The sequence below is a fragment of the Loxodonta africana genome, chromosome 16 (genome assembly GCF_030014295.1).
Source record: "Loxodonta africana isolate mLoxAfr1 chromosome 16, mLoxAfr1.hap2, whole genome shotgun sequence".
Lineage (NCBI taxonomy): Eukaryota > Metazoa > Chordata > Mammalia > Proboscidea > Elephantidae > Loxodonta > Loxodonta africana.
This window is the reverse complement of record NC_087357.1, coordinates 35,370,570-35,385,950: the sequence shown is the minus strand read 5'-3', so window position 1 is coordinate 35,385,950 and position 15,381 is coordinate 35,370,570. Positions and strand designations below refer to the sequence as shown.

The following is a 15,381-nucleotide window of genomic DNA, read 5'->3' as shown; positions in this document are numbered from 1 at the left end:
GTGGAGTTGAGAGCTAATGAGTGATGAAGAGGTGAGAGAGAAGACCGGGAGCAGAACGCACTAATTTTCATCTGATGTATAGGGTCGCTATGACTTGGAATCGACTCGACGGCACTGGGTTTTATTATTTTTTTGGAGGGGGTGTGTCAATCAGGCATTGGGTATCTGAGCTACAACCAAGATCTAAACTGCTATGTTTATCTGTATTCTGTCCAGTGGCTGTAGAGATCTATGGATATGTGGCTGATGCTCATGAAAGGGCAGCTTTCAGATCAAGCTCTAATTTCTCCTTGAAGATCTGTGGTATTTTTCATTTCACATCCTCCCCTAAAGAGAAGAATGCTCATGAAAACTTTTAGTACAACTGGGCTGCTTACTAGGCCCTGAAAAAAGTCCTTCTGTAATGACTGAGGAAAAGCTATTCTGCTGCTTTCAGGCCCCTACCCCGCAAGGACTGACTGTTAGCCAACCTGGCCTCTCACTCTTGCCACAAGGCTCACATCTAAACCAGTGGGAAGTATATTCTTTGAAAACTGTTCTCTGCTGATTCACTTCATTTCATTGACTTGCAGGATGCTTGTTAAACATATACTCTGTGCCACACACAGTGCGAGGTGCTGAGGACACAGAGATGGCAAACACAGGTATCACCACATATTATAGTGACTCATTGTCCTCATCTGCATTTTCCAGGATTCCATCTGTAAAGGCAATCTCTTTGACTGGCCTGATATGTTCTTCACAAATGTATTAAAGAAGCTGCCTCAGTGGAGGGAAACTGTACCTATATAATTAGTAACAGCTGTTAGTAGTGAAACACATAGCTTAGGGCACAGCTACAATCATTTTTAGGAGGACTTTGCTCAGTCAAAAAGCCAAGGCTCCAGGATTCTACTGGACCAGGAACAATTCATTTGGTTGGTCCCTGGTCCTGAGGGGTTTTTCCCCACCATGGGACCCTGCCAGGGTTGAGCAAGTCAGAAGCCCTTATGATTCTGGCTTAAGTCATTTTCCAGACTACTGCAGAAGCCTTTAAATTCATTTTCCCATCTTTTGCCTTTCCAAATTATTTCCAGAACTAAAGATTTAAAACACGGTTCAGACTGTGTTACTCCTCTCCTCCAAAATCTTCAATGGATTACCATTGACTATAGAACAAGATCTCACTTCCTCTACCTGGTTTCAAGGCCTTCATGATTTGGTGGTAAATCACTCACCTCCCCAGTCTCCACCCTTACTACATTCCTGAAGGCACTGAGTCTTTTGTCACACCATTTCTTCCCTTCTCTGTGCCTCTGCTCATCATGTTCCTTCAGTCTAGAATGTGTCCCTATGCCATCCCTACCATCCTCCACCTTAGAAATTATAGTAATCCTTCTATGACCCTCTCAAATACCACTTTCTCAAAGAAGCCCTTTCTGATCCTCCCAAAGAAATTCTTGACTCCTTTATATGTCTATCACTTTTCTTTTCTTTCTTTAGGACATAATGTGAAATGACTACTGTGAAGCAAAAAGAGCAGTGGTCCAATGAAATGGTAAAGAAGAATCGAGCAGATACGCCTGGTTTTGAGTCCAAGGTCTGCCACTAATTAGATGCGTGACCTTGGATAAGTTACTTCAGCCCTGTCCTTTAGTTTCCTCATCTCTCTTCCTTGGGTTGTTATAAAGATATACCGTAAAACCTGAGAAACCCAGAACCTGTGTAAGAATCTGTCAGGGGAGGAAAGCTCAAATATCTTTACTAAAAGGAGAGATAGAAGAGTGGAAAGACCGCACCCTATCAAAGGCAGAAAACTTGTGAGATCTGGAAAAAGAAGCCTGTCCTGTCGAGTTCTGGCTCTCACAGGTTTCATGTGTGTATATATATATATATATATATATATATATATATGGCAGTGGAGTGAGTTTATATATATATATATATATATACACACACACTTACTGAGATGTTTCAACAAATGGATGTATGCAGCGCTGGAGGTGCTCACTCATCTACGCCAAGAAATTTAGAAGACAGCTACCTGGCCAACCAACTGGAAGAGATCCATATTTGTGCCCATTAGAAGAAAGGTGATCCAAGAGAATGTGGAAATTATTGAACAATATCATTAATATCACACGCAAGTAAAATTTTGGTGAAGATCATTCAAAAACGGTAGTAGCAGTACATTGTCAGGGAACTGCTGGAAGTTCAAACTGGATTCAGAAGAGGACACGGAATGAGGGATATCATTGCTGATGTCAGATGGATCTTGGCTGAAAGCAGAGAATACCAGAAAGATGTTTACCTGTGTTTTATTGAGTACGCAAAGGCATTTGACTGCGTGGACCATAACAAATTATGGATAACATTGCAAAGAATGGGAATTCCAGAACACTAAATTGTGCTCATGCAGAATTTGTACATATACCAAGAACAGAGCAAGGGGGTACTAAAAGGTTTAAAATCAGGAATGGGGTATTTCTTAGTCATCTGGTGCTGCTGTAACAGAAATACCACAAGTGGATGGCTTTAACAAAGGAAAATTTATTTCCTCACTGCAAAGTGACTAAAGTCCAAATTCAGGGCATGAGCTCCAGGGGAAGCCTTTCTCAGCTCTGGAGGAAGATTCCTTGTCATCAATCCTCCCCTGGTTGAGGAGCTTCTCAGGCACAGGGACCCCAGCTCCAAAGCTCTGCTCCAGGTGCTGCTTTCTTGGTGGTATGAGGTCCCCAACTCTCTGCTTGCTTCTCTTTCCTTTTATCTCTTAAGAGATAAAAGGTGGTACAGGCCACACCCCAGGGAAACTCCCTTTACTTTGGTTCAGGGAGGTGACCTGAGAAAGGGTGGAGTTACAATCCCACCCTAATCCTCTTAACATGAAATTACAATCATAAAATGAAGGACAATCACACAATACTGGGAATCATGGCCTAACCAAGTTGACACACACATTTTTAGGGGGACATAATTCAATCCATGACAGTGTAAACCAGGGTTGTATCCTTTCACCATACTTAACCAATCTATATGTTGAGCAAATAATCTGAGAAACTGGACTTTATGAAGAAAAACATAGCATCAGGATTAGTGGAAGGCTCATTAACAACCTGCAAAATGCAGATGATACAACCTTGTTTGCTGAAAGCAAAGACGACTTGAAGCACTTACTGATGAAGATCAAAGACTGCAGCCTTCAGTATGGATTACACCTCAACGGAAAGAAAACAAAAATCCTCACAACTGGACCAATAAGCAACAACGTGATAAATGGAGAAAACCTTGAAGTTGTCAAGGATTTCATTTTACTTGGGTCCACAAGCAACGGCCATGGGAACAGCAGTCAAGAAGTCAAATGATGCATGCATTGGGAAAATCTGCTGCAAAAGATCTCTTTAAAGCATTGAAAAGCAAAGATGTCAGTTTGAGGACTCTGGTGCACCTGACCCAAGCCATGGTATTTTCAATCACCACATATGGTTGCAAAAGCTGGACAATGAAGAGGGAAGACTGAAGAAGAATTGATGCCTTTGAATTATGGTGTTGGTGAAGAATATTTAATATACCATGGGCTGCTAGAAGAATGAACAAGCCTGTCTTGGAAGATAGCCAGAGTGCTCCTTGGAAAAGAGAATGGAGAGACTTTGTCTTAGGTTATCAGGAGTACTAGTCCCTAGAGAAGGACATCATCAGTGAACAAGAGGAAGTCCCTCGACAAGATGGATTGACACAGTGTCTGCCACAATGACCTCAAACATATCAACAATTGTGAGGATAGCACAGGACCAGGCAGTATTTCGTTCTGTTGTACATAAGGTCGCTATGAGTTAGAACTGACTCGATAGCACCTAACAACAACAAATTCCTCACTTATTAACTATCTCATTATCCAACATTTCACATTTGTGACAATAGTAAAAAAATACTATCCAACTATTTTGTGCATTAACACAAAAGCTTTTTTGTAATAAACACTGAGATGGGAGGCAACAATAATGCTGGCTGTGATGGTTATATATCAACTTAGCTGGGCCATGATTCTCAGTGGTTTGGCAGTTATGTAATGACGTAGTCATCTTCCATTTTGTGATCTGATGTGGTCATCCTCCATTTTCGCATAATGTGGATTTTTGCATAATATTGTTTTGCATAATAACCTGGCCTTTGTAACCTAACCATGTCAATAAGTGAGGAGTGGGTGTATGCTTGGCACATGGTACTTGGCACATGGCACTATATAGATAAAATTATTATTATGGTATTTATCTCCATAGCTTGATAATGTAACTATCTCCTTTCCCAGTCCCTCCAACAGTAAATTTCTGGAGTGCAAAAGCCATGTCTTATTCTTACCTATCTCCCAGGACTGTGGAGAGAATTAGATGAGAAAATGTATGTTATCTACACTGTGTCTTGTACTGTAGACATTAAATAAAGCTTCTTATTACTATTATAGTTGTCATTATTACTATTACTACAACTACTACTACCATCTTTGCTCAGATGCCTGTGCCTGACATCGTAGTATCTAGAGAAGGCACTAATCACTGTTTGTTGAATGGTTAAATACATTCCCGTGTGAAGAGATGAAATGGATCCTCCACCCCTGGGTAGAATAATGTGCAGGGCTTGAGGTTTAATGTCCTTCTTTTCTCAAAGCCTCTCCCAGTAAAATTACAAGGGTCACTCACAAGAATCCTGCAGCATAGGAATCAGACAGATTGTTTGTGCCTCCAGCGGAGGTGGTGACCACACCTTCAAGCCAAATCTTCTTTCCTGGGGTGTATGCATTAACCACCTGTTCACAAAACAAAAACAGAAGGGGATAATGAGATTTTTAAAAGCACTTCCAAAATGACAAGAACACACATTCCCTTTAGGAAGCTTCTCATCTTCCCTGCTCCCAGGTGGTCATGATTTGTGCTTTTTTCATGAAGATGCACCCCATACTGTCAGTTGGCATACAAACACACAAAAAAATTAACATCCACATATGTCTCCTCAAGGAAATGATCATTTTTCCCTCAGTAAACACAGGTGACAATGTGACAAGAACAAGTGCATATTCGAGGACATAAGCTAGCTGCAACACCCTTCAAAGGAAAATATAAATCATACTGTGTTTTCATACTAACACACACTGAAAAGCAATTTTTTCTAATACTCTGTCATGGCACCTCCGTGGATTGTGTGCACTGTCCAGGCATCAGAGGGCACAAATCATAATAGAGAGTAGAAACCAACATTTGGGAGAGAGAGTTTATAATTACCACGGCATGCATATTGCAACTGCATTTAAAAAATAACTGCACTAAGTATAAAAAGGAAAACCACTGACCCGTGGGTAAAAGATTCTGCACAGGAAGCAACTACAGCTGCATCATGCCTTCAAAGAAGAGGTACAACCTCTTGTCAAAAGGTGGTCCTCTGAAGTTTTGAAATGGCCAGTCTCTGATCCACAAGTTGGAGAATTGCCAAAACTATCTAAATCAGGGCACAGATACTTCAGAAAGCAATCTGGGAGTACTTAGCGATAATATTGTATGGGGGTACACTTGAAAGCAGAGCCTGTCACAAAGGCTTGTGTATAGGTGGTTCCTTTGGGAAGCAGCACCAGGAAGCTGGGATGAGGAACTGGGTGACTGAAACAGAGAAGGGAAAACCAACACAAGGATGTGTTTTCAAGTTGGCAATCCTTGCTGTCAACTGGCACTCAAGCCCACAGTGATCTTGGTAAGAGCCGTACGAACTGTGTCGCAGAATTCAGTTTCCCTGGGGAGCAGATGCAAAAGGAATCATTTATCTCTTGGCTCCTATCTCCCAAAAGGCAAGAGTGGCCTCATGAATGTTAATTCCCCATGTTTCGCTGTGTAGGAATGAAAGTGCTGAATGGGTTTCCCAAGTACCCCACACCTCTGCCTCAGTCTTAGAGCAGGAATTGAGAGGTGAGGCACTACCGCATTGCACTAGAACCAAGAAGGTCACTGCCACAATGGCTAGAGTAAGAGGTGGGACTGAGAGGATGTCAGTGATGCGAAGTAAGATTGGATAAAGACAATAGTGTACTCAGATGCTGTCGTTGTTAGGTGCTGTCAAGTTGGTTCTGACTCATAGCAACCACATGTATAACAGAATGAAACATAGCCTGGTCCTGCACCATCCTCACAATTGTTGTTATACTTGAGCCTATTGTTACAGACACTGTGTCAATCCATCTCCTTGAGGGTCTTTCTGTTTTCGCTGACCTCTGCTTTACCAACATGATGTCCTTCTCCAGGGACTCATCCCTCCTGATAACACTTTCAAAGTATGTGAGATGATGTCTCACCGTCCTTGCTTTTAATGAGCATTCTGGATGTACTTCTTCTGAGACAGGCTTGTTAGTTCTTCTGGCAGTCTGTTGTATATTCAATATTCTTTGCCAACATCATAATTCAAATTCATCAATTCTTCTTCAGGCTTTCTTATTCACATGCACATGAGATGATTAAAAATACCATGGCTTGGGTCAGGCACACATAGTCCTCAAGGTGATAGCTTTACTTTTTAACACTTTAAAGAGGTCTTTTGCAGATTTGCCCAGTACCAAAAAAAAAAAGGAAAAGTGCCCAGACTAATACAGACTGGGAAGAAGGACCTGGCAATATACTTCTGAAAAATCAGTCAGTGAAAACCTTATGGATAGCAGTGGAACATTTAGGTCCTATTGCCCACCAATTCCTCTTCTAGAGATATATACCAAAGCAATGCTTCCTCAAGTCTCTAAGGGGGCAAGTATGAGGATGTTCATTGTGTCATTGTTTACGGTGGGCGTGATGATTAAGATTGTGTGTCAACTTGACTGGGCCATGATTCTCAGTATTTATATGTGATCACACCCATGATGGGATCTGCTGTGAGTAGCCAATCAGTTGAAAGGGAGTTTCCTTGGGTGTGTGGCCTGCATCCGAATATAAGTGGATATTCTGGCTTTTGCCTGCTCTGGATCCTGCAGCTGCCTCCTGTTTGTCTGATCTCTGGTTCTTGGGACTTGAGCTAGCAGATCATCTGCTGATCTTGGGATTGATTGATCTTTGCAGCCTGTGAGCAAGAGTCCTGCCTTTGACCTGCCGATCTTGGGCTTGCCAGCCTCTGCAGCTACGTGAATCAAGAGAAGCCTTGTGGTCTTACCTGCTGATCTTGAGATTCATCGATCTGCACAGCATGTGAGCAAGAGCCCTGCCCTCTGACCTGCTGATCTTGGGTTTGCCAGCCCATATGGCTACATGAATCAGGAGAAGCTTCTATCCTGATTCATTGACTTGGGACTTTCCCGCCTCTACAATCATGTGAGCCATTTCCTTGATATAAATCTCTTTCTCTATATATTTATACACATTACTAGTTTTGCTTCTCTAGAGAACCTAGCTTAAGACAGTGGGTGTTCATTACAAAAGGAGTGGAAAAATAAAATGTGGTGGATACATACCATAAAATGTTATATGCAGCTGTTAGAACAATAAATTCCATGTAAATCCACCAATATGGATAGGTTTTACCAGTTAATTGGTAAGTTAAAAAAAGTTAGAAACAGAATGATATTTATGTCTCAATATTATTTATGTAATTACCTATTTATACTATTTATATTTATAAATAGTATATAAAGATCTGTGTCTCTTAAGGGCATAAATCAAACTCATAGAAGGAACATCTATGGAAGGGAGGTGAATATAAGTAGGAATTAGACATGAAGAGGAAAAATAAAACAAAAGCAGAGCAGGACCTTGAATGAACTGATGATAATGGTTTGTTATGAACTGAGGAGAATGCTTTTCACTCAATCTTCTGTACCTGAGGTCCAAAAAGAGGATAACAAAAAACAAAAACAAACAAACAAACAAATGTGGGAAGCAGCATATATGCCACAACTTTCCTTTCCCTAAACCCATGGGCAGACATCAACAAATAGTCATATTCTGAGTTCTTAAGTACAGCTCCCTACCCTCTCTCTCCACCATTCACTAAGGAATTTGTATGTTATTCAAACCTTATTTTAAAATCAGGGTTGGCAGAGTGCTTAACCCTTTCTGAAAGAAAGCTATAAAAAGAATTAAACAAATTTGGGATGGAAGTAAAGATTGTGATCAAGAATGGAAGAAAGACCTAGAGAATTGAGGATGTAAATCAAATTTAAATGTTGTTAAAAATTAAATGAGTTAGTTTTTGTGTATGGTGTGAGGTATGGGTCCTGTTTCATCTTTTTACAGATGGACATCCAGTTTTCCAAGCACCATTTGTTAATAAGACTCTTTTCCACACTTAATGGACTTTGGTCCTTTGTCAAAATCAGCTGGCCAAAGGTGGATGGATTTACGTCTGGGTTCTCGATTCTGTTCTGCTACGCTGCTGAATTTTTCTATTAGTTTCAGTAGTTTTCTTGTGGAATCTTTGGGGTTCTCCACATATAGGATCATATCACCTGTGAGCAGGGATAGTTTATTTCTTCCTTTCCAATTTGGACACCCTGTATTTCTTTTTCTTGCCTTATTGCTCTAGCTAGGACTTCCAGCACAATGTTAAATAGAAGTGGTGATAAAGGATATCCTTGTCTTGTTCCCATTCTCAGGGGGAATGCTTTCAGCCTCTCCATTGAGAATGATGTTGGCTACTGGATTTGTATAACCAAACCAAACGAAACCAAATTTGTTGCTGTTGAGTCAATTCCAACTCAGTGATCCTATAGGACAGAGTAGAACTTCCCCATAGTGGTTCCAAGGAATGACTGGTGGATTTGAACTGCTGAGCTTTTGGTTAGCAGCTGAACTCTTAACCACTGTGCCATCAAGGCTCCCTGATTTTGTATAGATGCCCTTTATTATGTTGAGGAATTTCCCTTCTATTCCTATTGAGAGCTTTTTTTTTTTTTTTTAAATCAGGAATGGGTGTTGGACTTTATCAAGTGCCTTTTTTGTGTTGATTGAGATGATCATGTGATTCTTTTCTTTTGTTCTATTTATATGGTGGATTATGTTGATTGATTTTCTAATATTGAACCATCCTTGCATACCTGCTATGAATCCCACTTTGTCATGGTGTATTATTTTTTTGATATGATGCTGAATTCTATTGGCTAGAATTTTGTTGAGAATTTTTGCATCTATATTCATTAGAGACATTGGTCTGTAATTTTCTTGTTTTTATGGTATCTTTGTCTAGTTTCGGTATCAGGGTTATGCTGGCTTCACAGAATGAACTTGGAAGTATTCCTTCCTTTTCTATGCTCTGAAATAGTTTGAGTAGTACTGGTGTGAGCTCTTCTTTGAATGTTTGGTAGAATTCTTCAGTGAAGCCATCCAGATTCAGCAATTCCACTCCTACAAATATATCCTGAAGAAATAAGAGCCAATGCAAGAATAGACATATACACATCCATGTTCATTGCAGCATTATTCACAATTGCAAAAAGATAAAAACAACCTAAGTGCCCATCAACAGGTGAATGGATAAACAAACTATGGCACATACACATAATGGAATACTATGCAATGATAAAGAACAATGATGAATCTGCAAAATATCTCACCACATGGATGAATCTGGAGGCTATTATGCTAAGTGAAATAAGTCAATCACAAAAGGACAAATATTGTATGAGACCACTATTATAGAAACCCAAGAAAATATTTATAGACAGAAATAGTTATGAGACAGTGGAGGGCTGGGGAAGGGAAATCACTAACTAGATAGTAAAAGAGTATTAACTTCGGTGAAAGGAAAGACAACACACAATATAGGGAAAGTCAGCACAACTTGACCAAGGTAAAGCCCTAGAAGCTTCCTAGACACATCCAAACACCTTGAGGGACTGAGTTATTGGGACTGGGGCTGGGAACCAGGGCCTCAGAGGACATCTAGGTCAATTGGCATAGCATAGTTCATAAAGAAGATGTTCTACAACCTACTTTGGTAAGTAGCACCTGGGATCTTAAAAGCTTGCGAGCAGCCATCTAAAATACATGTATTAATCTCAACACGTTTGGAGAAAACGAGAATGAAGAAAACCAAGGATGCAAAGGAAATATCAGTATGAAGGATTAATGGACCACATGAACCACAACCTTCAACAGCTTGAGCCCAAAAGAACTAGATGGTGCCTGGCTACCACCACCGACAGCTCTGACAGGGATCAAAATAGAGGGTCCCAGAGCGAGTGGGAGAAAAATGTAGAACAAAATTCAAATTCACAAAAAAAGAACAGACTGGTCTGACAGAGACTGGAGGAACCCCTAAGACTATGGCCCATGGACACCCTGATAACTCAGAAATGAAGGTACTCTCCAAGTCCACCTTTTGGCCAAGATTATTTGAGAAACATGCTTCCCAGTTCAGTCAAGTATACAAGACCAAATGGGCAACATCTTCCCAAAAGCAAAGATGAGAAGGCAGAAAGGGACAGGAAAGCTGGACGAATGGACATGGGGAACCCAGGCTGTAAACAGAAAAAGGAAGAGTGCTGACACATTGTGGAGACTACAACCAATGTCACAAAACAATTTGTGAATGAGAAACTAATTTGTGCTGTAAATTTTCACCTAAAGCACAATAAAATTAAAAAAAAAATTAAATAAGAATTCACCCTTGGACTCAGAAAGAGAAGAATGATTGGAGAACTCCACAAAGTAGTCCTCTCACCCTTTACAACACTGCTCAGAGTGCCCAACTCAAGGCGGGCTGGAAATAATATCAATAAGAAAGCAAGAAATGATCAAAAGACCAAGCCGTAAGATGAATTTAAAGGACTATATCTATGATTCCCCTTAGGATGTAAGACAAATAAAATGTCTGGGCTCACGGTAAACTTTGTGCTTCCCTCCGTCTTCTCTAACCAACTAGAGCTGAGTAATGTATTTGTGGGGTTTTTTTTTTTTTTTTTTGCCTTTGGTTTTATCGTTTAATTCTGTGCTCAAAGATAATTATGGAATAAGGCAGTTAGACGAAGGAGGTTTGGCTAAACAAAACATAACATAAACGTAAATACTAAAACATGGATGAACTTGAAAACATTATGCTAAGTGAAAGAAGCCAAACACAAAAGGTCACATTTTATATGATTCCATTTACATAAAATATCCAGTATAAGCACATCCAAAGAGACAGAAGTAGGTTAGTGGTTTCCTCAGTCTAAAAAGGGTGAGGGTTGGGGAAGAACGAGAGTGACTTCTAATGGGTATGGGGTTTCTTTTGGGGTGATGAACATGTTCTAAATTAGATAGTGGTGATCGTTGCTCAACTTTGTGAATGTAATAAAAACCACAGAATATATACAGAACACATTAGCAAAAGGTGAGCTAGAGTCTAGGTAGGCAGATAACCATAAGGTAGAAAGAGAAATGTGCTCTGGAAATTTTGGATTCTATCATTTACTAGCTTTGAGACTTTTGGCCAGCAATAATCTTGAACTTCAATTTTTTCATCAACATGTAAAGCCATGAATTTGGAGTAGATGAAATGTAAGTCCCTTCCACATATAAAATGTTAAATGTATTTTCATCGTAAGTCCCCTTGGCTCCTCTTCGTCAAAGATAAGAGTATCTTTAATTATGGAAGTTAAAGTTACATAAACAAAAAATGTGGGAGACACACACACAAAAAGGGCAAATACAACTTAGAGTAGGTCATCTCAGAAACAAAGACCTGGGCTGGAGGTAAATGGTGAAAAAGGCAGGAAAAGCCATAGGAGTAGATGAAATTGCCTAGAGAGAATGTATAAAAAATGAGAATAGAAAAGGGCTAAGGATTTCTATCAAAAAACATTAACAGGAGCATCAAACACATCTATTCATTCACTCGACAAATATTTTTTGAGTGTCTTAATCATGGCCAAGCTGTGCTCTAGGAACAGGAATGAATGAAACAGTAAGCAGCAAATGAATAAAAGCAGTAGATGAAACAGAACAAGTCTCTGCTCTCATTGGTTCTCATTTTAGTCAAGAGGCAGAGACTGACAATAAACAAAAAAGAAATGTAGAAAATAATAAGACCTAGAAAGAAAGTGAAACAGGGCAATGTGATAGAAAATGACTTAACAGGGTTTTTTTTTTTTTTTTTAAGAGCTTATAAGTATAAACAAAATGTTATCTGGACCGCTTATCCAAGGCACATGAGATTGTGTTTGGATCAAACTAACATTAAGAACTTGTTGCTTTTCCTTCAGACACACTGCTTGTGATGATAGGTAATAGCCCAGATGTATGTTAAGTAGCAGTTTAGCACTTAAAATTTAAAATTCATATAAACATAATTAGTATTCAGAGTAGTTCATTTATCCACTCTCGGCACAGGGGCAATTCCTATCCTTTTTCTAGAAAACCACATGAACAAAAAACACACAGTGAGGTAGAACTTTGACACAAAACCTAAACCAGTTATATGAAATGGTTGTGGACTAGATATTCCCAGAAAGTATTAATGTTAAAGGTTCTAGGAGTAGTCAGTACATATCAACAAACATTTTCTGAACATTTACTGTTTGGGACATGTGGTGGAAGGCTTGATGTCTACCATCAGCAGAGAAGACCATCATGGTGATGTATGGTGGAGGTATGGACACTGAGGCTGGGTGCTGGTTGGGACTGGAAAGGAAGTCAGTATGGGCAAAAGAGAAGGAAAAAAAAAAAAAAATTAGGAAAAACAGATGGAACCAGCTGCAAAATTCCCTTAGAAAGTGAAACTCTAAAAAACAGGGCTATAGTTCAACACTGTGGTTTTCTGAGTAAATACGATTCTCCCTGAGCTGGAAGAGAGAAAATTGGAGGGCTTTGGAAAGAAAAAGGGTACAGTTCCTGGTGAGAAATGATGTGCCAATGAAGGTTATCTTAAGGGATACATCGTCTGGGGAAGGGAAAGAAATACAAATGCTGAGATTGCTTAAGTGGGGGTAGAGGGAATCTAAGTGGTTGACTTACTTTCAGCAATTCTTTTGTTCCTGAATGAGCTTCAGCCCCTGGGCCTGAATGGACAAGTGAGTTTTAAGGCACCCAGAGAATAGCTCAGCAAGTGGTCAGTGGCCTCTCCAAATCCCTGGGCCTACTGGGGACAGCGTAGTATGAGATCCCTTCCCTTATATTTCAAGGTTTTGGGACTATCAGGACGGTTTTATGTGGGTATGCTGAGGGAGAAGCAGTGAATGAAAAGAGAGAGGCTAAGGAAAACAGCATTGTGTTTTTTTTTTTGTTTGCTTGTTTTTTAAGTTTTATTTTCCCTACCACTTTGAGTTTAAATTTAAAAAAAAAAAGTAAAAATAGGAAAATAACCATTTATGTGGCACATTTTCAAACCTGGGTTTCCTTTTCCTGTACTTTCTTGATATCCTGCCTCCAAAACTGTGATCTAAGAGTCTTTTAAAAAGACTCTTGAGAGCCTGGTCTCAGCCACTGGCTGTGCAGGAGATGGTAGCCTTGTAGCAGCAGACATGTTGTTTATGGTTATCCAAACCCAACACCTTCCTTAATGAGAAAGGAAGCAATAAAACAGGAATAGTGGACAGGCCAGCTGGGCTAATCAGTCCTGGCAGGAGGCCCACCCTCCAAAAGAAGCTGGAGTCCATTAATTTCAGCATCTCATCTACTTGGAAATCAACCTTCCCCAGGATTTCAGGAAGAGCAGAAGCTCTTGATCTCTAAGTAACCAGAACTGGTCCCCTAAATATGTTGGTTAGAAAGAGCTGAATAACTTCAGCAAGATTCTTAAACCTTACTTATAGCACAGAGCTCTTTTTGGGGGGTACTCCTGCCTCCTGGAAGTCTTTGTTCCTTACTGTACTTAAAAGAGGTCAAGATAAGAGCCCAGTAATGTTTCTATGTTTCTTTTCATCCTTGCTATCTGTTTATTGACTCTAAGTTTATCTACTATATTAGAAGAGGAGGGAATTTTACTAATTCTGTCCAATTCTTCCTCACTGCCCCTGCCTGAGTTCTGGATCCTATCATTTCTCTCCTGGGTGCTTCTGCCTCTAATCTCTTCTTCCTCCAATCCATCCTCCATACTGCTGCTGTTTGGTAATTTGACAAATCCCTCCCCAGTTTAAGAATCTTCAGTGGTTCCCCATTGTTGGCAGCAATTATGTATGCTCACAGAGAGGTTTGTTTGATCAATTGAGAGATGTGCTATGAGTAACTTGTTTCTGATAATACTGAAAGCCGTGGTTTGGGGACTGATTAACTTAGAAGTAGAAAGAGTGAATTCAAAGTTACCACAATCACATTGTTTTCATTTACCAGAATTATGAAATGCTTTCATAACTGGGAAAATTAGGTAAAGAACCAGTAATCACACACAAATTATTGTCTACTTTATCCGTTTGTCCATGGGAATGTGTTAGATATGGTGGACCCACAGGATACAATGCTGACTGCTTTATTTAACTTGATGTTAAGATTCTTCATAAGCATCCCTTAGCTACTTCATCTCCCATCTCTCCCCATAAGACCTATGGCTCACCATACAAAATGGACTCATTATTTTCCAACTTCACAATGCTCTTTTAGTTTTTTACTGATCACCTCCTCCCTCACGTACTCCCCACATTCCTACCTTGTCTGTCACCTTCTCTGTGAAACTTTACTCAACCTTCAGACTGCTGATTCTTCTCTTCTCTGAGCTCCAAAGTTCTTTGAACCTAGCTCTGGCCTTGACCTTATTATACTGAACTGTAATTTTTCTGTATATCTATCTGTCTTCTCTAATAGACTATAAGCAGCTAGAGAAAGCCACATTGTTTTCATTTTTGCATACCCTATAAAAAAACCAATCCTGTTGCAGTCGAGTTAGTTCAGACTCATAGCAACCTTATAGGACAGAGTAGAGCTGCCCCACAGAGTTTCCAAGGAGCACCTGGTGGGTCTGAACTGCTGACCTTTTGGTTAGAAGCTGTAGCACTTAACCACTAAGGCACCAGGGTTTCCTTGCATACCCTATAGCACCTAACATAATGCTTGACAGTTACTTGCTTATTAAATACTTGTTAAATAAATGAGAGAGAGAATCATTTTACTAATGCAAAGGTTAAGTTAAAAAAGAATATAACTGATAACCTCAAGATCACAAGGGCAAACACCAAATCCTCACAATTCCATTCCAGGGCTCTATCTATTCTCTGATTGAATTTTCCTGTTTCAGGAGAGCCAGAAGCTTCTAGATGACAAAACTGCCTCCATATTTAACATGTCCTTCTTAAGTTAGACATACCGGGCTATTCTGAGCTCAGCCATTCCAATATCTCATCATATTCTTCTTCATTTATTTCTTCTGTCTAATGCACTTCCTGTCAGTTTCATTAATTTGTTTTCTGTATAATTTCTTTTTATCATCTCCCTGTTCCGGAGTGTCATACTTGCCCATTTTCTTTTGGTATCAGAT

At 39.8% G+C, this 15,381-nt stretch overlaps 1 protein-coding gene across 3 annotated transcripts in view; it reads right to left on the bottom strand.

Annotated features, from left to right (window-relative positions):
* Nucleotides 1-15,381, bottom strand: part of HPSE2 (heparanase 2 (inactive)) — a 704,249-nt gene that overhangs the window by 146,116 nt on the left and 542,752 nt on the right. For all 3 annotated transcript variants that reach the window (XM_010589074.3, XM_064269462.1, XM_064269463.1), the window contains one exon: nt 4,674-4,780. In XM_010589074.3, coding sequence (XP_010587376.2) covers nt 4,674-4,780 — 107 coding nt within the window. The remainder of the gene's footprint in view (nt 1-4,673; nt 4,781-15,381) is intronic.